This window comes from Zalophus californianus, chromosome 4 (assembly GCF_009762305.2).
Source record: "Zalophus californianus isolate mZalCal1 chromosome 4, mZalCal1.pri.v2, whole genome shotgun sequence".
NCBI classification, from domain to species: Eukaryota; Metazoa; Chordata; class Mammalia; order Carnivora; family Otariidae; genus Zalophus; species Zalophus californianus.
In genome coordinates, this window is record NC_045598.1 from 26710430 (window position 1) to 26734445 (window position 24016).

At 51.1% G+C, this 24016-nt stretch overlaps 2 protein-coding genes across 11 annotated transcripts in view; both read right to left on the reverse strand.

Moving 5' to 3' along the window:
- Nucleotides 1-1756: 1756 nt before the first annotated feature.
- SMIM12 (small integral membrane protein 12) lies at nt 1757-5925 on the reverse strand. Of its 4 annotated transcripts, none has more exons than XM_027572164.2 (3): nt 5771-5923; nt 3860-3937; nt 1757-2691 (listed from the first exon to the last, which is right to left on the reverse strand). In XM_027572164.2, exons 2-3 carry the CDS (start codon nt 3882-3884, stop codon nt 2408-2410), a joined length of 309 nt encoding a protein of 102 aa, XP_027427965.1. In that variant the 5' UTR covers nt 3885-3937; nt 5771-5923; the 3' UTR covers nt 1757-2407. The 4 variants fall into 4 exon arrangements, with proteins under 4 accessions (XP_027427965.1, XP_027427973.1, XP_027427977.1 ...); XM_027572172.1 differs by lacking the exon at nt 5771-5923 and adding an exon at nt 4693-4946; XM_027572176.2 differs by lacking the exon at nt 3860-3937 and having other exon boundaries at nt 5771-5925.
- A 4909-nt stretch (nt 5926-10834) lies between these two features.
- The window catches only part of DLGAP3 (DLG associated protein 3), a 63106-nt gene continuing 49924 nt past the window's right edge, over nt 10835-24016 (reverse strand). For 6 of the 7 annotated variants that reach the window (XM_027600302.2, XM_027600638.2, XM_027600368.2 and 3 more), the window contains 4 exons: nt 13823-14307; nt 12774-12865; nt 12393-12536; nt 11484-11702 (listed from right to left, as the gene is read on the reverse strand). In XM_027600302.2, coding sequence (XP_027456103.1) covers nt 11484-11702; nt 12393-12536; nt 12774-12865; nt 13823-14307 — 940 coding nt within the window. Of the gene's footprint in view, nt 11703-12392; nt 12537-12773; nt 12866-13822; nt 14308-24016 lie in introns of all 7 variants that reach the window. The other variant, XM_027600722.2, reaches the window with a different exon arrangement.

Here is a 24016-nt window from a genome sequence, read left to right on the forward strand (position 1 = left end):
GGCTTGGTCATGCTCAGGACGGCCACGGGGCGGCAGCACTGAGCTGTCCCTGAGGCCCGCCCACCTGCCAGTGACTAACCCAGCTGAGCTTGGAACATCCTTTCAGAACCAGAAATCTCATCCTTACCTCAGCAGCGGGCACTCATCCCCTCCACTCCCCATCAGATTTATTCCCTAAAAAGCAACAGCGGCTCATTTCAGCGCACCCCCTAGCCTCAGGGAAAGAGGAGGAGCCACTAGCCACTTCCGCTCTGCTCCTCTCTGGCCACCACCTTCCACATCTTCCCAGCTCCTCCCATTCCACAGGAGCATCTCTACCTGTTCAGGCATCCCACCTTCACCCACCTGTTAACACCATCAGGCCTCAGATCCTGAGATAAGAAAGCAGGACAGACAACCTCCCCCACTTTTAAAGACAGTGCATCCTTCATCATGCGCTCCTCACTTCCTTTTGCTCACTTAGGTTAAATGTCAGTGGACTTCATGAGACAATAGGTTCTCACGCCTCTTCCTGCCCCCCTGCTCTCACTGCCCTTCCGACAGCACCAGGAACATCTTAAGCGGCAGCATTTAGTATAAACTCCTGAAGCCATTTAGGAAAGACATTTAGACCCTTAAAACTGCTCATCCCATTTCATCCAAAATGCCATTTGCTGGTCCTGCCATTTACTCCACCCCAAATGCAGAAGTTATAAAGGACAGTCACTACAATATTTACACTAGTGAACAATCAAAAACAACCCAAGTGTCCAGCAACTGGGAAATTATTAAAAACAAACTATGCTTTATTCCCACTTGATGGGCAATTATGCAGCTATTAAAAACAACTAGGATTATGAAGACCATGTGATAAGACAGAAAATGATTATGATATGAAACACTAAAAAAAGGAATATAAAATTAAAGGGACAGTAATGATAAGATTATTAAAAAACGGGGCACCTGGGTGGTTCAGTTGGTTAAGCACCTGCCTTCGGCTCAGTTCATGGTCCCAGGGTCCTGGGATTGAGCCCTGCATCAAGTTCCCTGCTCAGCAGGGAGTCTGCTTCTCCCTCTCCCTCTCCCCTTCCCCCTTCTTATGCACTCTCCCGCTTGCGCTCTCAAATAATTAAATAAAAATCCAAAAAAAAAAAAACTTAAAGAACTATGCCAAGAATTAGTGAAAGGTAGGGGCGCCTGGGTGGCTCAGTCGTTAAGCGTCTGCCTTCGGCTCAGGTCATGATCCCAGGGTCCTGGGATCGAGCCCCGCATGGGGCTCCCTGCTCAGCGGGAAGCCTGCTTCTCCCTCTCCCACTCCCCCTGCTTGTGTTCCCTCTCTCGCTGTGTCTCTCTCTGTCAAATAATTAAATAAGATCTTTAAAAAAAAAAAAAGAATTAGTGAAAGGTAATAAATGCTACCTTTTTAGTTGTACTGGAGCCCAGGGAGTGGGGGGCGACCATTTATCAATCTCTACCAAATGTTCTTTAATGTACATATATTACATTTATAGGGGAAAATGTATGCCTGTGTATAATTGAAAAATTTGATAGCAACTATTAAGCTCCCCGGTCTACACTGAATTCACACTTTGAAAGGTCCTATAAGCCTTTTCTCATCATGATAAAAAGGCTCCTCGGAACCTGCACCCCCAGGACTCAGTGCCTGGGCCCATGAGCCCTTGGTTAAAGGTCAATGTTATCCGACCCTGAAATGCCTGCATTTGCATAACTCCTAAGGAGACTCCAACACCATCTGGAAGATAGGATGAGATCAATATGATTCTCAGATGCCACTTTAATCGTTTTGTACCATACAGTGATGCGGGGTGGTGAAAAATGTGACTGTTTTCAAGCAAATTCACCTGTCCCAAGGTAAACAACCTGGGCTTCCAAGAACAGAAAAAGGCCTTCCTCCCCAGGGAGTCTCATTCCTGAGCTGACAGGACAGGATTTCCGGGAGAATGAGTACAAGAAGAGGGCAAACTAGTGAAGGGAGCCAGGTAGCTTTTTGAATTCTTCCCAGTGTACACTGGGACTAGGCATGTAGGCATCCCTAAGGCAGCACCCCAACCCCAGCCACTCCCACTTGAGGCCAAAGTGCCTCCCCAAAGAAACAGCCATCATTCATTTCATGACACTCCTCCCCGCGGCGCGCCCAGAAGCGCAGAAGCCTGAGCAGTTTCGGCCACCATACAACACATGCAGCCTTCAGGCCAGAACCCTCAAGGGCCTTCCTCTTCCCTGGCCCCTCGGCGGCTCGAGTGTCCGCCTGGCAACGTGAGGGCAGCCGGTGTGTGAGGGGCTGGGTGGTACAGGAAGGGACAGAATGAGCGACACAGCAAATCCAATGTGGGTTCTGGAGCAGGGTAGACATGGTGCAGGGCCAGTCGTGGCCCACACAAGGACCCATGGGGCTCTGTGTCCTTCGTTAATTCTTCTCTGGGCGGTTTCTGTTCAGGACAGCTTTAGGGGCAAATTCCAGCTTGTCCTTAAGGCTCACCACCTGGGTGTGGTCCTTGCCTAGCAGTTCATCCAGCTTTCGGTCCTCCCGGCGCTCAGAGATGCTCTTCTCCTCCTCCACAGGCTGGGGATCCTTCCCCCGGATGAACCATTCCAGGTGGTAACCCACAGCCCCGACCACGAAGGCCACAGGAAATGTGACATAGGGAGCATAGGTACGCACCACGGTCCAAAGCACAGGCCACATGACATCTGCAGAAGAGCACAAGGCAGCATTAGGGAGAAACCAGCATCCCCCTCCCCACCGAATGAGGACAACCCACCAAGGCTCTCCATTTACCAGGCAGCCTGGCAGAATTTACCAAGCACCCACCCCACGCAGAGTACCACAAGATGGTACCCTGCTTAGGCAACAGTTAGGGCCCTGAAACAATCTAGAAAATTTTGAAAGACATGACTGTTAGGGAAAAGGGGAAGGATCTCTATTTTATGTACTATACTCACTGACCATTATGCGACCATGTTTGGCAGTGTTCCCCAAAAGGGGAACCTCTGAGCCTACCTAACAAAGATTCAAGCCTGTGATTGGCCCCAGGCCCTCCCTCCACAGTTTACCAACATTTCAGGGATGGAAAAGAGCCCTTCCCTGCTCTATGCAATTTCTCCATGAACACAGCCAGCCACACTTTTCCCACTGTGTATAGTCCCACTGTGACTCTCCTGGTCCAAGATAATGAGAAATAGTTCCTTTACCTCACAAGAAGAATAAGGAGTCTATTTAAATGGCCCAAACCCTAATCCATTACTCAACCATTCTGGATTTTAGATAATGATTTTTTTCCTATTCTGAACTTGATCTTTCTAACAATGAGACATACCTATACTTTACAAAACTGCCGGCCAAACCTCTTTCAAAATACATTGTCTTCAACCAAACCCATACCCTCCTATTTGCATAATAAACTCCTAAAAATATCACCAACGCATTATTCATACTCTGAACGTGATAGGTCTTGAATTTTTCTGTAAAAACAAACAAAAAAACAAAAACAAAACAACACTGTACAAGCCCATGGCAGGGGGGAGAAAAGTGGAATGGCCCTGGAGCGTCCTGAAATGAAGTAAGACAACACCAAAAAAATACAGAAACACACAAATTGGTTCACTCTAATGGCCATTTAGTCTCATGACTATTATCATTAACAATTATCAAAGATTATTCCCGGGGCACCTGGGTGGCCCTTGTTTTCAGCTCAGGTCATGATCTCAAGGTTATGGGATCAAGCCCCGAGTCGGGCTCCACACTCAGTGTGGAGTCTGCTTGTCCCTCTCCCTCTATTCTTCCCCCCATTTGTTCTCTCTCTCTAATAAATAAAGTCTTTAAAAAAAAAATTACTCACATTATCATAATAATACCTACCATTTATTGAGCACTTATGTACCATTCCTTGGGCCAAGCACTTTATAAACAGTATCTCCTTTTATCCTCATGTCCACTCTATGAGGTAGATGGTATTATCAGAGGGTTAAGTAACTTGCCCCAAAGTCCCAACTAAAAGATCATTCATTTCATTTGCACCTCTGTAGGTGTTTCTCCATCTTGGCTATCTCTAGTCTAAAGTGTACAACTGAAATCTCACCAAGGATAAAATGATTCTTTCTTTGGTTCCAATTCTCTCTGGAGGAATCCCAGCACTCTGTGGACCCAAGACTATAAGGGGCCATTATCAGGGAAAAAACTGCAGCAGCTAGAAGGTTCGCCTCTGGGTCCTTTGTCTTTGCACCAGCCCCTATGCCAGACAAGTCACCCGCTGGTCATCACCTGATCTTCACAACGCCTCTATGAGGTAGGAATTATTAGCCCAGATTTGTGTCTAAGGCCACAAAGGCTCAAGGACATTATGTGAACTTGTCCAAGATCACTAGAAGTGACAGAACCACTGCTTCTGAATCCAGGCTTCTCCAAACGTCAACACTTGTGCTCTTTCTAGTGGCAAGAACACACTGCAGATAGGTGTGCTGTTTCTGTCCAAATCCTGGACTTGGGGAGCGCTTCCTGCCATTTTTTTCCACCAACTTGGCATGGCACTATCTGGAAGAGCATCCCTTTTGGCAAACTCTAAGATTACTCAGAGATTTGAGAAATGACAGGACTTAGACGTTGTTAAATCAAACAATCCTGAAGAACCTCAAGCCTAATACTTCTTTTTCTTTCCTACCTTTTATGCAAGCTCTCTATAAGTGAACACTTACCCTAAACAGCAATTCTCCATTCAGATCCCCAATTTGTTGTAAAAAATACCAAACACGAGTCCACAATTCATATCATCTCCCATATGCAGCAAAGGTCTCTCTCTCCGTTGTCCTGCCCACATTCTAATCATTCCCAAATACGTCAGTTCATTTATTCAACACTTAGAACCACTTTCTCTGTGACAGACGTTGTGCTGGCGGCCCTACCCCACTTGTCTGCATTTCTCCAAAACACTTAAGCCCCAAGAGGGCAAGGACCACATCTGTGCGGCCCCCACTGTGTGCTACCCATCCCCCACCCTTCCTGCCCTGCCTGCCATAAAGTGCTCCCAAAAAGTTTGTTAAATGAATGAATGACAGCTCAAACAACGCACCAGTGTAAAACCACAGCAGTCGCCCACCCCCACGCCCTCATAAGGCGGCAGGAATACAGCGGGCTACTTTGCTGATCGGAAGAAGCTAAATGCTCCCTAACAATTCACCCCCAGAGTATGAAAACGAAGGCGGCAAAAGCGTCCCGCAAATACTGGAACGTCTTCCTTCCAGCCCCGCACAGAGGAAGCCTGAGCGTCCCGGTAAAGGTCAAGTGGGTTGCCAGGAAACCTGCCCTTGTGCGGACGCCCCCGGAAGCCCAACGAAACCCGAAGCCGCAGTCCGAGATTTTAAGAACTGTTAACAAGAGCAGAGGAGACCTGACAGGGTGGAAAGACTGGCCCTGACCGTCACTCGAGCCCAGCCCGGGGATGGGGGCGCAACTGAAGTCCGAGTCCCAAGTATCTAGCCTTCCTTCTCCCTCCTCTGGGCTCCCGGTGCCACCAAGCTCGTGGCCTCGGCAGCGTCCGTTCTCACCCACGTGCCTGAGGCCGAGAAGCCCTGGCCGCAGAGGTTCCGCTGGGCGCCCAGACACGGCCTCCGAGCCCTGGGAAGAGAGCTGTCAGGCCCAGCCAGGGCCGGAGCGGACACTCGCAATCACCCTTCCCTAACTCAGAGGTCACTGCCAGGAGCCGTCACCCGGACAACGGGAGGCCCCGGCGACCGCTCCGGGGAAGGGAGCTGCCCGCTGGGACCGCGTGCTCACCTGCGCCGCAGCCCGCACTCCACGGTCCTGCCTCCGCCCTCTGCCTGCCCGCCCGCCTGCCCGCGAGCGAGCCCTCTCCCTTGCTCGCTCGCCTGGAGCACCGACGTCGCCTCTCCCAGCTGCCCGCGGGGCCTGGCCCCGGGACCCCGCCCACCGGCGCCTGCTCTCTCGGAGCGCGCCGATTGGCTGAGCTCCAAAGGACCGGAGGAAGCTGAGAGTCCGCAGCGGAACCCGCTGCGCCGAGATGAGGACTGCGCCCCCTCGTGGCCTGGAGAGTTTCCCAGTGACGTCAGCACGTGCTTTCCGCGTGGAGAAAGTGGAAGGTCATCCATTCGTTTATTCAACTGATGTTTATTAGGCGTCTCTAAGACTTAGGTCTGGACACACAAAAACAAAAGACATGTTCCTTAACTTCAAGAAGATCTCCTTAGCAGGATATAGTCTAGAACTCTGAGACCTCTTCAAATCTGGGCTAGTTTTTAGCCATGTGACCTTGGGAACACTATTAATCTGCTGGAGCCTCTTTTCCCTCTTACGCATAAAGGTAATAACATCTATTTCAAAGGATGTTGTGAGGGTTTGATAAGATAATGCATGTTAAGTGCTGTGCCAGGTACATAGCAACAGGGAAATAAATGGTACTATTCTCAGTATACAAAGAACTGAAATATAATGAAATCTAAGTCTTGCCTGACCCCTTGATACAAGTATTCACTCCCCTTGTGTCCCCACTATGCCCTGTACAGACATCTATTTTATCAGGTATAGTTGACCTCTGAACAACAGGGGTCTGAAACTGTGTGGGTCCACTTACACATGGATTTCTTTTTTCAATAAATGCAGAATGGTACTAGAAATATATTTTCTCTTTGTTATGATTTTCTTAATAATATTTTCTTTTCGCCTGCTTATTTTATTGTAGGAATACAGTACATAATACATATAACATACATAATATGTGTTAATCAGCTGTTTATGTTATCAGGAAGGCTTCTGGTCAACAGTAGGCTATTAGTAGTTAAGTTTGGGGGATGTCAAAGTTATACATGGATTTTCCACTGTTCGGGGGGTGGGTGCCCCTAGTGCTGTCATTGTTCAGGGGTCAACTGTATAGAAAAATAACACCAAAGCTCAAGCTCTGGAATGCCCCCACTGGCCCTACCTTCTCACCTCTGTTCCACGAGTCTCAGCCACGCATATTTACTTTAGTAACACAGGCTAAACCCCTCATATTCCCCCATGCAGACCAAACTGTTTCAGACCTCTGTGCCTTCATTTATTATGCTTTTTCATCTACCTGAGTGCCCTTCCCACCTTTCTTTACCAAAGTAGCTCTGGCTCATTTTTCGAGCTTAAGGGACACCTCCAGAGGAAGCCTCCTAGACTGCATCATCACGTTAGATGCCCTTCCTCTATGATCTCAAAGAGGTCAGTGCTAAGCTCTCGCAGCGGAGATAGAGAGAAAAGAACAGTATAGAGAAATATGTGAGAAACCATTATTAGCAGCACTTGTTCCCTAGATGAATGTGTAGAGAAGAGAAGGGAACAGAATTGCCTAGAACAATTAGCATTAGAACATCGACATGTGCTAGACACTGGGGATACAAAAATGACTAGAACCCCCCCTGCCTTCAGGAGTTCTCGGACCAACCGCTGGGGAAGCAGAGGGCTCTACAAACTGTCCAGGGAGTGTGAGAAACGTGACAGCAGAAGCATGCATGGGTAGCGCAGAGGAGGAACCCAGGAAGAATCAGGGAGGGCTCACCAGAGGAACCTGCCCTTGAGCTGAGTCTCAAGTGATGGCTAGTAGTTCAGTCAGGCAGAACTGAGTGGGGCTTGAGAGCACAGACCTAGGAATCAAAAGTGGGTTCAAATCCTGGCCCTGCTGCCTGCTAATCTCAGAAAAGCTGTTTACATTCTTTGTTTAAGCAGATGCAATGAGAGTACCCATCCCCTAGGGTGGTTCTGAGTCCTATTCACCTAATGTGTATAAAACGCTTGGCACGGTACTTGGCGCCTCCTGAGTGCTCAGTAAATGGCCACTGGTATGTTTAGTATTCCCCAAATTGATTCCTCCTTCTGTAATGATCTATGTCCACTTATGGTTTTACTTATTCACTAAGCCAAAAACCTAACTGACATCTTCAAAATCTCATCTTTGCACTATTCCCCAAACCCAGCTTAGAGCACCTGAGTCTCCTGAATGTCTCTCAAGTTCTTCATCATCCTCATCTCTTACCTGGACTACCTAAGCAACTCCCTCAATGGTCTCACTGCCTTCTATTGCTCCCTCCAGTCCATTTCCATTCTTAGCCAAAGGGCCTTTCAAAAGTTTAAATAAAACCATGAAGTCTCCGGGGCACCTGGGTGGCTCAGTCAGTTAAGCATCTGCCTTCGGCTCAGGTCATGATCCCAGGGTCCTGGGATTGAGCCCTGCATTGGCCTCCTTGCTCAGTGGGGAGCCTGCGCCTCTCCTTCTCCCATTCCCCCTGCTTGTGCACACTTGCTCTCTCTTGCTCTCTCACTCTCTCTCAAATAAATAAAATCTTAAAAAAAAATGTGAAATCTCCAGCTTAAACCCCCTCTCTTCTGGAACACGGGTCCCTTCTGGCCACATCTCCTCTATGCCCTCTATACCTCTGTCCGAGCCTGTCACCACCCTCCAGTCTCTGCTCTTCCCATGATCCCACACACACAGACATACCCTACCATGCATTTGCCCAAGCTGGTCCCTCTGCCTGAAATGAATGTCCTCCCTCTCTTCCTCTGCTGCAAAACTCTAACTCATCCTGCAAGACCCAGTTCAAAAGGCCCCTCTTGCAGAAAGACTCAACTGACTGCAAGAGGCCTCCTCCTTTGGTATCCTCAGCCCCTCTGGGAGAAGCCTCCCTCTGTATGTGCCATTCTCTTTATGTGCCTGACTATGGCCACCTGGGAGCAATTGAAAAGCACAGGGACTGGATCTAATCCTTCACTTGTCCATGGAGCCCAGTACAACTGCCCAGCCCTCAACATCCAAAGACTCCCCACCACATCAGCTCCACATGGGGAGATTTAGATGTCAGTCTGTAGCAAGATGCCCACTACATTCATTCAGGGCTGCCCTGCTCCTCTGTGCCCACCCCTTATACCTCCTGGTCCTGGGAAATGTGGCCCAGTTTCTAGGAAAAGACATAGAGCCATAAAAACCTGTAGAGTATAGAAGGTTAAACTCAGACTCAGCCACTTCTCGGCTTTGTGATTTGGGGTAAGTTGTTTAGACCTCAGAGTGTTAGTTTTCTCACCTGTAAATGGTGGTAACAACAATATCGGCTTCAAGGATTGCTCTGAGTATCATCTAGTACAAGCCTTGCCCACGTCCCCCTTTTAGAGATGAAAAAAACTCAGTCTCAGAGAAGTGACGTGACCCAGCTAAAGGCTCCGCAAGTCTAGGGGAAATAGACAAATGGGCATTTCCAGTGGAAACTTTTGGACGATCATCCAACCTAAGTGTTCCCAAACCTGGCTGTCCAACAAAATCACCTGGCACACTTGTTAAAAACTCATTTGGGGGCAGAGAGTCTATTCACAGTCTTGGACAGGGCCCAGGAATCTGTGTGGGATCAGCTCCAAGCTGACTCACTTTCGGGAATTTGGATCACATGGGGCTCCTCTCCACTTTCCAGTGGTCTCATATAAGTGTGTGTGTACGACCTCTTGCTTTTCAAGCAGTCTTGCACGCTGGCCTGTAAAATAGCTGTTCATGCCCCTCTCCTGTTCAAAACCCTTCCGTGGCTCTCCACGGCTCTGGGGACGCAGGCCCACCCACCTCAAGTTGACCCAAAAGCCCAGCATGGTCATGCCTCTGCACTCCCGATGCTCCCTCTCCTCCTGGCCTTTGCATAGCTGTTGTCTGAGCTTGGAACATTCTTCCCAGCACTGGCCCTCCTCCAGTGGCTCTTTCCAGCACTCACCCTTATTCTGTAACTGCTTGTTTACTTGTCTGTTTTTCCCATAAGACCGTTAGCACCATAAGAGTGGAAATTACACTCGTTCAGGGCTATCTCCCAGGTGCTGGCCAGTGCCAACACTGGTTCTTGATAAATGGCTGCTGAATAAATGAATGAGAATTGTCCAGTCCAGTGTGGCCCAGAAGGGCAGTCGAAGCCTTGGATGGCTCTTCTTCCTGCCTCAGGGTGACACATCAACCCCAAGCAATGGATGGGGTTGCCAGACCGGGTGGGGGCTGCCATCAAACCCTCTCTGGACTCTGAAAGCTGTAGAGTTAAAAGCTCCCGGTTTGGCATGACACAGACCTGGGTCCACCACTCCTAGCCCTGCCTGTGACTTTGGACAGGTCACTGAACCTCTCCTGAGCTTCAGCTTTCTCACCTGTCCTAAGGATGAGCTACATTCATGTAAAGCACTCCCCCTCCACCCCACCGCCTGACCCAGAGCAAACATCCCATAAACATTAGCCATCACTACCAGCGGCGTTGCTACTTAGCTTCCCAGGAAAGTTCCATTCTCCTCCTGGGCCGCCACCGAAGTGCCCACCCAGAGAAGGCATCAGAAAAGGTGACAACACTAAATTGAACAGCGTTTCTGCTGCTGATCAGGAAGGAGCGGAACAGAGATAACACGGGACCCTTAGAGGAAGGGAAACCAGTATCCATCCGCGTCTAAGAACAACAGCACTCCCTGTTTATTGAGCACAGGCCGGTGGGCCAGGCACTGGGCTCTGGCCTGCCCGGTTGCAGGAAAGCCTGGGAGCACTGGGGGGCAGAAAGACAAAAACGGACTGAACTAGGAGTGGTGAGGAAAACACCCTGCCCTCCTCACCGCCCCTGGGCCGCTCCAGGAGGGCTCAGGTCCTTCTGTGGCCACCAGGGGGCCGAATCCTCTTTGCCCCAGCTGGCCCAGGTTACCACACTCTCCCCAAACGGAGCGTGGCTCCTGGCCTCCCCTCCCCCCACTCCCCTACCCACCCCCCATTTCCCTGCCCCCCCCACACACACACACACTCCCGGCTCCCATGCACGGGGCAGAGGTGGCTCCTGGAGAGAGCAGCGGGCTCGAGTGCAGTTCTGCCGTTTTATTTTTCCTGGGATACTCAAGGGGATGTGGGAACAGCCACAGGTGTGGTGAGGGGAAGCCCCATCTCCCCTCCCCATCAGCTGGGAAAGGGGAGAGGCCCAGGCGCCCTGGTCCTGGGTTGGTCCAGCCACTGCGGTCCCTGGGCCCGGTGGGCTGAGGGCTGAGTGTGGAGCCCCTGGGAGGGTGGGGCAGGCTCCTAGGTGGGGTTCGGGATTCTTCATAAAAAGCCACGAAGCTTGATCCCCACGAAGCCCAGCCCCGCGGGGTGGGGGGGGGAGAGGGGGACGCAGAGCCCAGATGGGGGACCCGGCCCGGCCTGGCCCGTGGTGGGGGAAGTAATGGCAGAGATGGTGCCCCTGCGGAGGTGGTGAGGACGAAGCGTCGGACCAGGAGAGAAGGGGGTCCAGGTGGGGGCGCAGGGCGGAGAGGCACGGCCCCCAGCCCAGCCCGGGCTCCTTCGCGTGGGGTCAGGAAGGTAAAAAACCCACGAGAGTGTGACGGGCAGGAGGGGCCGGGGCGTGCGGTGCCGGCGGGGCGGGCGCACGGGGCGGCCCGCGTTCACAGTGACCTCGACGCTGGGTGTACAGTACGGGTAGAAAACCGCGGGCCCGGGCCCGGGCTGGGCGGGCCGGGCCGGTCACAGCCTGGTCTGGGCCTCGGGGATGTAGATCTCGATGCTGTCGGCGCTCTCGGTGGCCGAGCTGTGGCGGAAGGAGGCGGCGCGCTTAGCCGCCAGGAGCCGCTTGCGCGCTTCCTGCCGCTGCCGGTCCACCGAGTCCAGGGAGCGCTCCTTCACCGGCACGCCCCGGCCCCGCGAGGGCTTCTTTGGTATCGGCGGAGGGACCTTCTTCTCCTCCTGCCGGGAGAGGGGGCGGCGACTCAGTCTGGGGGCAGGGTCCCCCCCCCGCCAGTCCCCCACTCGCGCCCCGCCGCCCCAGGGGACGAACACCGCGCGGCTCCCACGCGGGAGGGCGGCCAGAAGCCCCAGGTGTGCCGGGGACAAGGTCTTGTTAAAAATTACGAATCCGGGCGCCCCCTGGTGGCGCCGTTCGTGACAACTCGCATCCGAGTGATCGATCGCTCCTCTGGGGTCGTGGGTGGGAAGTGGGCGATTTCCCCCCAGTCGGGAGGAATGCGCGGCCCCGACTCACGCGGGGCAATGGGGGTTCGCTACCAGGCCTCTGGGCCTCATCACAGACAACGTCTAGTGAGGCCCTCCAAGATCCCCTCCGTGCCTAGCTCCAAGCTAAGGGCAGCCCCTCTTCTGAAAGCTCTAGTTCCGCTCCCTCAGACTACAGCTGGTCTGAGGGGGCTGCAGCCACCTCAGGGTTCTGGCAGCTCAGGCACTGATGGGCACAGGGCCAAGCAGATGGCAGTGACCAAGAGTGTGGTCGTATTGGAAGAAGATGATCACCCTCACCTGTCCAGGACTGCCTTTGCTGCCCATGAATGCCCTCAGCTCCCCTCCTCTCCCCACACAGGCCCTCTGTGGGGAAGGGCATTTTCCAGGGTCTGGCCTCTTGGCTTGAAGGGACTCTCCCCCTACCTTAGGCTCCAGGAGTTTCCAGCTGTTGGCCTTGAGTTGCTGTAGCTCCAGGAACTTGAGGGTCACATCCTCAATAGAGAGCTGCAGGAGGTCCCAAAAACCCGCCAGGTCCTGGAAGGTGGGCACGGGGAACGCAGTGGGGTCCTTCAGTGGAGGGAAACAGAGGAGAGGCGGCCAGTCAGGAAGATCTGCTCCCCAGCCAAGACCAGAGAAAGCCCCATCCACCCTCCCCGTCAGGAAGCTCAGCCCGGGACAGTGGGGTTGGGGGGTGGGAGGCAGGGAGACAAGAAAGAGCCCAGGCCTCTCCGTCTTGAGCACAAACACCTGGTCTCACCTCCAGGGATATACACCCTTGGTAGGCTCCAGCCCATGGGCACTCACCATGCTTTGCTGACACAGCCGGAAGAACTGCTGAACCTTCTGGGACAGGAGAAGTTGTGTGCTGCCCACGGCACTGCGGATCTTCTCCAGGACTGGGGAGCAGGAGGAGATTCAGGGGAGGGACGGATGCCTCTCCTTTCCCAGCCTCCAGGAAGTCTGCCCTGCACGACTCAACCTTGCCTTATCCTGCACTCTCTGTCAGTCTGTCCCCTCCAGGCCCTCCTCATCCCAATCTTCAAGTTCCTAACAAGCGGCTCCTATCCCACGGCACCAAGAAGACTGTATCCTCGGACACCAGTGTTTCTTCGACAATCTCCATTTCTTAAGCACTTATCCTCCTGTGTCCTTCTTTCCTCCGATGTCATGGAACAGAGGGAAACCAGCCCCAGCCTGGCCCTTCAGGCTTACCCAGGCACTAGCTCAATGACCACCCATCGGCAGAACTTTGCCACTCATCAGTATATGACTCCTTGGCTCATCAAGGGTTACTGAAAATTTCATGTGCATGACTCTCGCCTTCCTAGTCACTATCCCATCAACTGAGGGATTCTGAGGTATGGCCACGTCTCCCCTCAGATGGACTTGCAGGGAAGGGCCATGGCCTCCCTCAGTCTAGGCCCATGTCTTCGGGTGGAATCTCCTTCACCCAGGCCTCAGACAGTGATCTGACCTTGGCACTGGCTCGCCCTCTGCCTTGAAGTGTGGTCCTACCCCCTGGATCAGACCTGGACTGCCACACCAGCCAGATGGGAACAGAGTCCCCCTGGCCCCCAAGGACTGGGTGACTTGGACTGGCCCCATCTCCTAAGAGGCCCGGCCCTTCCACCTGGTCACTTGCCCAGTCCCACCCGGGCCTCTGAAGCTGCTCCCCACTTCCTTCCAAGAGCTCCCAGCATACCCTGCGGCCAAGGGGGCCCCACAGATATCCAGGCCAAAGCAGCAAACCAGGAGGAGGCATACTCAAGCCCAAGCGGAGGGCGCTCGCGTTCCACTGCTCCCCGCCCAGCCCCAGCTGGGACCCCTCCGCGCACACAGGGTCCTGCACTCACTCTCCTCCGGCAGCTCATAGTCCTCCGCCTCGCGCTCCATCTGCTGGCACCAGTGCTCCAGCTTCTCCACCTCTGCCCTCAGCATCTTGATGAACCACTCGCCGTCCCGTGGGCAAGGGGACGTGCGGCCTGAGTCGGGGAGGCTACGTGAGCCGCGCTCCATCCAGGAGTCACGGCGGCTGGACCCGGGGCCGGGGGTGGGGGCAGGGGCAGGGCCTGGCGACCCGTCGGTGGCCGGCGGCTCATACGGCAGTGGGTAGCCCTCGCGGTAGGCCCACTGGCCCTGCGTGTGGACCGTGCGGAAGACTGAGTAGGTAGGGGCCCGGGGCCCGGGCTGGGGCTCAGAAGCGTGCCTCTGGAAGGAGCGTCCGAACTGCAGGGCCTTGTCTTCTGTGGCCACAGTGGCCAGGCCGGCCAGGCCCTCCAGCTCCAGGTCGGCCTGCACACCCGCCGTCACACTGTTGGAGCGCTTGAACCTTGCCCGCCTGGCGAGAGAGGTGGCCGTCATCGCTGCCCCTGCCCAGTCTCATCTCCACCCTCACAACCCCCCCCCCCCACCCCAGGCCAAAAGGAAAAGGAATGAGAAAAGAAACCTACAATGGGTTGGACATTAACCCCACGACCTTTAAATATACCTCTCCCTGCAGGTGGGTACAGAATTCCTGTTGCATTGCGTCTGGACAGGGGCGATATTCAAAATATCTAACAATCTGTACCCCAGGGGGGCAGAAAAGATGCTGGCCCGTATGGATCAGAATGGACAGACCCAGAGTTCCAGAGCATGGCCTGCAGAAGCTGGACTGTGGGGCAGAGCAGAAGGGCAAGAGAGGGGCCAGGGTGGTGGCTCTTTCCCAGTGACTACTGAAGTATTTCAGCATTTTAACAAATAGTGTGTCTTTGCTGCTTTACACCAACTGCATGGGTTTGTCTTCAGCCCTTCAGAAATGAGTAAACTAAAGCCCAGAGAGGTGGGTGGTCACCGGGCTACAAAGTAGCTAGCCAGGATTTAGATCCAGGGCTGCTGGCTCCTCAGCCCAAGCACTTTCCACCACACCAGCGGCGGCTAGAACGTCAGAAAGAACTGCCTTGGAGTGGCCAGAGGGTGGGAGGAGCCTGCAGCTGAAAGGACTTCTCCTCTAGGGACCCCCAAAGCCCAGCCCAGAGTCTGGCCAGACATGGTCAGCCAGCGCCAGTGAAGTTGAATTAAGTTGTTGGCAGGAATGACACAGGGCCTGGAAATTTCTGGTCTTTGAGTTAATATGCAAATCCTTTGCAAAACAGAAAGTCAACTGGCCTTGTTCTTTGTCACCGCTCCCCCCACCCCCCCGCCCCGCAGTTCAGAGTTCTTTGCTCTCCAGAAGTCTGTGGCCCCCGAAGTGCATGGAGCTGGGGTCAGACAATCCTTGAAGAAGTGGGAGTCAGGAGATGTGGGGGTGGTGGGGAGAGGTGAAAAAAAGTTTGACGTCTGGAAATTTCAGGACCATAAAAGAAAGACCCATGTGTCCTAAGCCACTTCCACCCCATTATGGTCTGAAGAGAGAGGGACTTGGGGGGCCAGCTCTTGGTGGACCCCTCCAGCTTCCCCAGAGTCTCCTCCAACCCCCACAACTTCAGCCTTCCTCTTGCTGCCCAGGCCTTCTCTCCCTGCCTGCCTTGCCTGCCTGCTTCCCTCCAGCTGGCGGGCTGCCTGCTGGGAGCCTGTTGCCATAGAAACCAGGCCCAGAAGGATGCTGCAGGACCCAGGAAAGAGAGATGCACTCATGTGCAGTCTCCAACAAGCCCTGTGTCCCCACCCCCACCCAGAGAGAGAGAGAGAAAGCGAAAACATATCCGCATTGCCTCCCACATGGCCTTCACCCCGGCATCCGCCCTGTCCTGCCCTGGTCAGGATTGTACCACCCTCTGCCTTGGTATCAGATCAGCCTCCTTTCAAGACACCTCCAGCTCCACTCAGCACAAAAGAAAAGCACTAGATGAGAAGTCAGATCTGAGTTCTAATGCTGGCTTTGTTGCCATGTGCCTTTGGGAAGTCACTCACCCTCCATCTAGTGTGTGTGTGTGTGTGTGTGTGTGTGTGTGTGTGTGTGTGTGTGTGTAAAATATATTAATATGATACATATGGTTATATATAAATACACATGCACACATATATATGATATAAAATGACAGGAACGGACCAATAATCACCAAGGTACTTCCTCTCTCAAAAATTATACCTTGCATATTTTCAGATCAGGGGCCCAATATTCCCTCACCAGTCCACTCAGATCTGGAGCAGTCTTCCTAGAGCTGACCTCTGCCCACTCATTCCCCTGCCCAAAACTCTTCCACAGCTCCCCACCGCCAACCAGAAAAAGTTCACGTTTTCTCTGCTGGCATTCACCCAATGCTAGCCTCGACTCTGGAAGCAGTCATCCTCTCCAACCTCATCCCCCCTGCATTCTTCTTGTTCCCCAAGTAGACGATTCTGGCCCTGACTCTAAGCCTTTGCATGTGCTAGTCCCCTTCCTAAAATGGCCTTCCTCCTCCTCCCTCCCTGTCCATTCCCACCTCCAGTCATCTCTTCCTCTGTGAGCCTCCTGACTGCCCCCAAGACCATCCCCAGCACTGTACCTCCCTCAGTAGCCTTCTTGCATGTGGAAGCAGCCCACTGTTCCGTTAAATTGTTCTGTTTCAGGTGAGAGTATTGTGTGTCTAACTGAACTGTTTGGATGCATGTTGGCTCCACCGCAAATATTTTCACGCCTCTGAGCTCCAGTTCACCTTTGGCTCCTTCAGAGCTCCAGCAGTTGCAAACCACACAGGTAAAGGTGGGGCTTGCCCCAGGAAAGACATCATCGAAGGCTGCCTTCCCTGTCTGCTTCCCCGGTCCCCCCCCAAAACATGGATCTGTCCTTCAGCACCACTGCGCATGCTGCCTTTCACCTAGCCTCTGAGGGGTCCTGAGAAGATCACATCCAGTCTGGGTGGAAACAGGCCACGTGGTCTGGAACAGAAGCATGGGTAAGTGCCTCAGGCTTCATGGTTCTCAAGTCACAAATTCAATGAGGTCTCTTCACCATGCCTGCCTCAAGGAAGACCAAAAAAGTTGAGGAGCTCATGGGTTGACTAGAAGCACAGTCTTCACCAACGTTCCCAGCTGGGGGCCAGAGACTGGCACAGTTCCAGCAGGAGTCGGTCAACCTTATGCAAGTGGTATTTAAAACCCAACAGTGTTGGGGCGCCTGGGTGGCTCAGTCGTTAAGCGGCTGCCTTCGGCTCAGCTCATGATCCCAGGATCCTGGGATCGAGCCCGGCATCAGGCTCCCTGCTCTGTGGGAAGCCTGCTTCTCCCTCTCCCACTCCCCCTGCTTGTGTTCCCTCTCTCGCTGTGTCTCTCTCTGTCAAATAAATAAATAAAATCTTAAAAAAAAAAAAAAACCCCAGTAGTGTGAGGCAAACCATAAGAGACTCTTAACTAGAGAGAACAAACTGAGGGTTGCTGGAAGGGAGGTAGATGGGGACATGGGCTCAATGGGTAATGGGCATTACAGAGGGCACTCGATGTAATGAGCACTAGGTGTTGTATGTAAAAGATGAATCACTAAATTCTACTCCTGAGGGCACCTGGGTGGCTTAGTCAGTTAAGTGTCTGACTCTTGGTTTCGGCTCAGGTCATGATCTCAGGGCTGTGGGATCGAGCCCCACATCAGGCTCCGTGCTCAGTGCAAAGTCGGCTTCAGATTCTTTCTCCCTCCCCCTCTGCCCCTCCCCGCTCACGTGCTCTCTCTCTCTCTCTCAAATAAAAATCTAAAAAAAAATTCTCCTGAAACCCAAACTACACTGTATGTTAACTAACTTGAATTTAAATAAAAATTTGGAAGAATTAAAATAAGATAAAATAATAAAACCAGCAGTGAGCAACACCTGGCTGGCTCAGTCAGTGGAGTGTGCGGCTCTTGATCTTGGGGTCCTGGGTTCGAGCCCCATGTTGGGTATAGAGAGGACTTAAAAATAAAATCTTTTTGAAAAATCAAAATAGATAATAAAACCAGCAGTGTGGGATGTGATCACCCAAGAAAAGAGCAATGAAACAAAGATGCAAAGCCCTGGGGAACATGGACATTCAGGGGCGGGTGGAGACAATATAGCCCCAGAGGCATCTAAGCCAGAGAGGAAGAGGAAGGAAACCAGAGCAAAGTCACCTAAAGGCAGAGCGGAGACAGAAGGGTCTCAAGAAGGAATGAGTAATCAACATGGAAAATGCAGCCAGTCGAGAATTAAAGGTGTCCACTCATTTGGCAAAATAGAAGCCACTGGGGACCAGGGCAAGAGTCAGTTTAGTGGAGTATGGGGGCTGACACAGACGGCAGGAGGTTGGCAGGAGGTCTAGAAAACTAGGCAAGACAATTCTTTCAAAGAGCTTGGTTGAGAAAGGAGGGAAAGAAAAGACAGTGTACCTTTAAGGGAGGGATATTTTGGTTATTTGTCAATTATATCTCAATAAAGCTGGGTTAGGAAGAGGAAGAGAGGGATGTTTTATTTAGGATGGTTCTCCCATGCCATATCTCGAGAGGAGAGAAACTGCAGGCTATGCAGAATAATGATCGAAGAGGTCCACGTCCTAGTTCCTAGAAGCTCTGAATAGGTTACCATCCATGGCAAAAGGGACTTTGCTGATAGGATTATGTTAAAGATGCTGAGAAAACGAGAAGAGTCTGGATTATCCAGGTGTGTCCAATTTAATCACCAAGGTCCTTGTAAGCGACAGAGGGAGAGAGGTAAGCCAGAATCAGAGATGGGACGACAGGATCAAGGCCAGAATGATGTAATGTGGGGACTCGACCTGCCACTGGGGCTCTGAAGACAGCAGGGGCCTACGAGCCAAGGACTGTGGATAACCTCTATAAACAGGAAAAAGGGACAAAACAGATTCTTCCCAGAGCTCCAGAAGGCATCAGTCCTGCCAACGCCTTGATTTTAACCCAGTGAAACACAGTTCAGACTTCCGACCCCTGGAAATGTAAGACAATAATAGTGCATTATATGATGCTGCTAAATTTGTGATCATTTATTACAGCAGCAATAGGAAACTAACACAACCTGTAAAGAGAAATCGATTAAAGATTGAGAGGAAAGAGGCGGTAGTCCAAGGACCAAACATAAGGAGTATAAATAAAGAATAACATCCTTTGAGCACTTAGTATGCGCTAGACTATTTTGCACAGAAACATGCTCAATCCTCAGAATTGGTCCTACGTTAAGAGTGTTAGTATCATCCCTATTTACAGATGAGAAAACTGAGGTTTAAAGAAGAAGGTGGACTCTTACGATCAGAACAGTTATCACTTTAACCCAGTCTGGCTGTGGAGGCCAGTGCTTACACCACTCCAGTCCACTCCACTGCCTCCCCAGGACGGAGGGAGAGGGGTGGCTGTAATTGCGGAGATATGCCTCAACCTCGGGCAGGACTGGTGGCAGAGGCGAGGGAAGGGAGGCAAGGAAGTTGGGGGTTGGTCCAGAAGTGGAGACAGTTCCCACCACATGACCACAATCATTACAGGGAAGTGAATAGGGAGGTGGTCTTCTGGAAATTTGGGGGCTGGGGGGGGGGTCAGGGAAGAAGTGAGAATGAGCAGCTTTAGGGGAAGCAGCCCAGCAAAGGGTTAGCACATGCACCCTGGAGCCAGACTGCCTGGAGTCAAAACTCAGCTCTATGGCTTGTGCCTCAGTTTCCTTGTCTACCAGTGAAAATGATCACAGAATTCTCATGAGATAACATATGTAAAGAATTTAGACCAGCACCTGGCCTACCAATTGTAAATGTTAGCTATTATATGGAGAGGCAGGGAGGTTTGTAGCTCTCACTGAAAAGAAAGGAAGCTGGACAAATACAATAATGGGAATGTAGCACTGAGAACCCAGTGAGGGCATTGTAGTTATTAATCATTGTGATTGCTGCTGATCACTTCCATCTGTTCTCAAACAGCATTCAGAATAAAACCTCTTTTGTACTCCAAAGCACATTGTATTATAGTTAGTAATTTGCATTTGTCTCCCTTATAAATAGAGCCATTCCTCACATAAATGCAGGCTGAGTGGTTGGTGGGTTGGTTGGTGGGTGGGTCTGTTGGTGGGTTGGTTGGTGGATTGGTTGGTTGGAAGGAAGGATGGCACTATTCATCCCCCAATTTCCATTCTCCCTTTCTTCCTCAGTAATAGAATCCCACAATTTGAAGCTGGACACATGGCCACTTCGAGTAACAACTCTTTTACCAGTTTCTCTGGTAGAGCCATATGGGTTCTAGCTCACAGGATAAAAACAAAAGCGTATGTGCAACTTCCAGGAAATGTTCTTAAAAGGAAAACGTGCCATTTTTTGTTCCTTCCTCCTCCCTGCTGACCAGAATGCAGACACAATGGCTGGACTCTAGCAGCCATGTGGGAATACGAGATGGAAGCCAAGCGCTAAGGATGGAGAAGCAATAAGATAGAAGGAGCCTGGGTTCTGACACTGCATAGCACCTACCAGCTCTCAACTGAATCTCTGGACTTCTAAGCAAGAGAGAAATAAACTGTCATCTTGGGGGTTTTTCTGGAACTCACAGCCAAACCTAATCCTAACGATAACAGATGAATTTTCAGGGTAGTGAAGTCCAGAGCTTATGTCCCTATTTAGTTCTGGATTTGGCAGTATTTGCTGTGGTCTTCACAACAGCTGTAAACACAGGATAGAGACCGGCCTCAGTTGTGAATCATGACTCATTCATAACAATGCCTGTCAAAATATTTTCTCCCCAAGCTTTTAAACAAGGTTGAGGAGGCCTCCCCCCTCGAGCTCTTTGGGGTGACAATGATCACATTCCTGATGATTCTGGAAGTTGTTACTTGGTTATTTCAGGGTGACATTTCTACTGTGATTCTCTAAGGGATAACACAAAGGGCTCTAGGAAGAAACTGGTTTATCCCAAGAGACACAGTGTCCAAGGAAGGCTCCACATCCAGGAGTTGTCAAGAGGCTTTATGAGGAGTATTTGGCAGCAGGCTGGCAGGGGTGGGAGGGGGCACTGGGCAGGGAGGGGCAAAGGGCAGTAGCATTTCAGCAAGACACAGGCATGGTACTAGCTCCCTCTCTGAGAAAGCATCTAAGGGCTTAAACATATAATCATTTGGGGGCCCTGAGTCTACCACCCCAGCCTGGGGGCTGTGACAGTGATGCCGAGGTAGGGCCAGGATGGGAGATTTAGGAAGAGCCATAGGTCAGTCAGGAACCGTCCTTCAGTAGAAGACTGAGGAATGCAAGCAGTGTCCACACCCAGGGCTTGTGGTCAATCCGCAGTGCATTGCTTTCGCATGACTGCTCTGGGAGTACAAATTCATGAAGGAGCACCTGGGAGGCTCAGTCGGTTAAGCGTCTGCCTGAGGCTCAGGTCATGATCCCAGAGTCCTGGGATCAAGTCCTGCATCGGGACTTACATCATCGCTCAGCAGGGAGCTTGCTTCTCCCTCTCCCTGCTGCCCCACCCTGCTTGTGCTCTCTCTCTCTCTCTCTGACAAATAAACAAACAAACAAAAAAAATTCATGAGGATGGAAGCTTCTTTCCCAGGCCTCAGGGGGCTCTATTCTTTCAGTATATGCCATGCTCAAGGTCCCAAAGCCAGAAATTACCATGATGCTAAGGAAGGGGTGGTAGGGAGGGGGCGACCTTCCTACATAGAGTTCTCCAGCTGGCCCTGTTTGGGCTCAATTGGTTATAAGTAGGGTTGTTAGATAAAATACAGGACTCCCTCTTGAATTTGAATTTCAGATAAATAACAATTTTTTTAGCATATCTCATGCAATATTTGCAAACTACTTATACTAAAAATTTTTCATGGTTTATCTGATAACCAAATTTAACTGAGCATTCTGTTGTACTTTGTTCATTTATTTTGTTTGTTTTGGCTAAATCTCGAATTTAAGGTAAGGTCTTAGTAGGAAGGACCTAGAGGTAAAAGATACAAGGGGATCCCCATAGTTAGAGAGCATTTGAGGCAAAAATCACCTGGTTTCTATGTTCTTAAAGGGCCCCAGGAACACTCTTCTAATATTTAGCAAGGACATCTGATGCATTCTTTTATCCTGGCCCAGAGTATGCTGGGTCTGCATAGATAGGTGTTATAGGATGCCCTGTGACAGTGCTGGTAACTGATCCTTAATATGCTCCTTCCCACCACAGGGCCTTTGCACATGCTGTTCCTTCTGCCTAGAACACTCTTATCTCCGACTTCCACCTAGTTAATTCTTGTTCATCTTGTAAAATTGTGTTAATTGTTCATTGAGATCTCTGCCTAAATGTCACTTCCTCAGGGAAGTCACACCAAACCACTCTGACAAGGTCAGAGCCCCCTGTGGCACACTCTCACTGTGCACAAACCTCTCCTTTGTGGCACCACCACAGCTATACTTGCCTGTCATTTATGCGCTTCTCAGATTAACATGGCAGTATGCCTCACAGGGCAAGGGCTGTCTGGTTCCACCTACCTGTGTATCCCCGGTGCCCAGCAAAGTACTTGACAAATAAGAGGGATCCAATCAATATCTGTGGGCAAATGAATCTTGGGTGGGGGTACAGTGGAGATGGAAGTAAAGAAGCACCAACAACCATCCCTGTGTATTTCCAAGCCAAGTCTCTGATGGTGGGCAACTGGAAAAAAACCCACTGACAACAGGTATAAGGAGCAATAAATCTGAATTCTTCACCCAACAGGTTGGCAGGGAACACACTGAAAGGCAGAAAAGGAGAGACCTTTCCTCCCTGGCAATTTCTAAAACGAATGTGCAGAGAGAGACAACAGATCCTGGGACCAGTGAGACAGGAGTAAGGACAAGAGAGTCCAAGAAAATGGAGCGGCAGCAGGTGGGGAGCTCCTGGACGTTTGCCTAGAGAGGCGGCTGGTAGTCATGGCTCGTTTTTATGTAGCATTTGGGGCATGGTGTGTGGTAAGTCAGACTTAAAGTGCCAGAGACATAAGGGACAGAAAGGACAGTGCAGGTGTATAACGAAGGATGCCTGCAGCAGACAGGCGAGGGAGCCTGGCCAGAGACATGCGCCAGATTTCTTCTCTCCCCACCTGTCACCCCCTTGGGTTCCCAGTGTGATCACCTGTCCCAGGCAAGTCAGTTCTTCAGACATTTATCCAACACCATCTCCCCCTCCCCAGCTCACCCCACCAAGACCTCACAAATACCTACACAAGAGCAAGGAAGACCTCACTCTGTGCCTATCCCCGCCCTTCTGTGACTTCACTCCAAAATGCTTCTCAGATTGGTCCACTTCTCTCTGTATCTGCTGCTATCAGCCTGGTCCAGACAACTGATCAATATAGTAGACTGAACTAACGTAAGAAGCTCCCACTCACACACACCCCCAAGCACACAGAAATGCCGGTAAAATAAAGTCAAAAGGTGTTTCTGCTATCGTGCCACGCTTGAAAATAGGAAGAGAGATATCTTCAGGTACTAGAGACAAAAAGGAAAATCAAAACCTACGAAGTGAGAGGGAATCTAAGCCAAGTGAGCCACAGGAATATTGGGCCAGACATATGCTAGAGGCTAGATGGTAGTACCCAGGGAGGATGAGAGGAGAAACCCCAAACCCATGCATCCTGGGGAGCTGGAAGGAGATCCTGTGCATAAAGCCAGCAGCCAAGAAGGGTCAATTTCACTCACAAACGTGGACTGGAAAACTCAGATCATGGTCCAGGAATGTGGCCAGGAAACAGGATGCGGAGAATAAGAACATTAAGGCTGCTCTGTGTGTGGGTGTGAGTTCCAATGAGTACCACCACTGAAATACAGCAACCTCAAGCTGAGACAGGCACTCTAAAACCGGTCCCAGGCTCAAGCAGTACTTTAGCACAAAAAACGCGGAGCCCATGAGGAAGGAGTGGGCAGCGACAAGTAATTGTGAACACATAAATTGTTAAAACATGTTTGTAAATCTAAACTATTAAACCATAAAAGATACCAAAACAACTGATTTAGTGAAGTTTTTTTAAAGAGGTATAATCAAATTACTAGACAAATACAACATGGGAGATGGAAGGAGGGAGTTAAGAAGGAAATTAAAGTGTTCCAAGGTTCTTGGTGTTTGCCTATGCAGGACAGAAATACTCACTAATTTTAGACTTTATTAGAAAAATATTAAATTAAGCATATTTGCTAAAAATCTG

Coding starts and splice junctions, on each gene's coding strand:
- SMIM12 (XM_027572164.2), bottom strand. CDS start 3,884: ATGGTACATAAGTGCTCAATAAATG. Junction 2,692..3,859: donor ACATAAGTGCTCAATAAATG/GTAGGTATTATT, acceptor GCTCTTCTGCAG/ATGTCATGTGGCCTGTGCTT.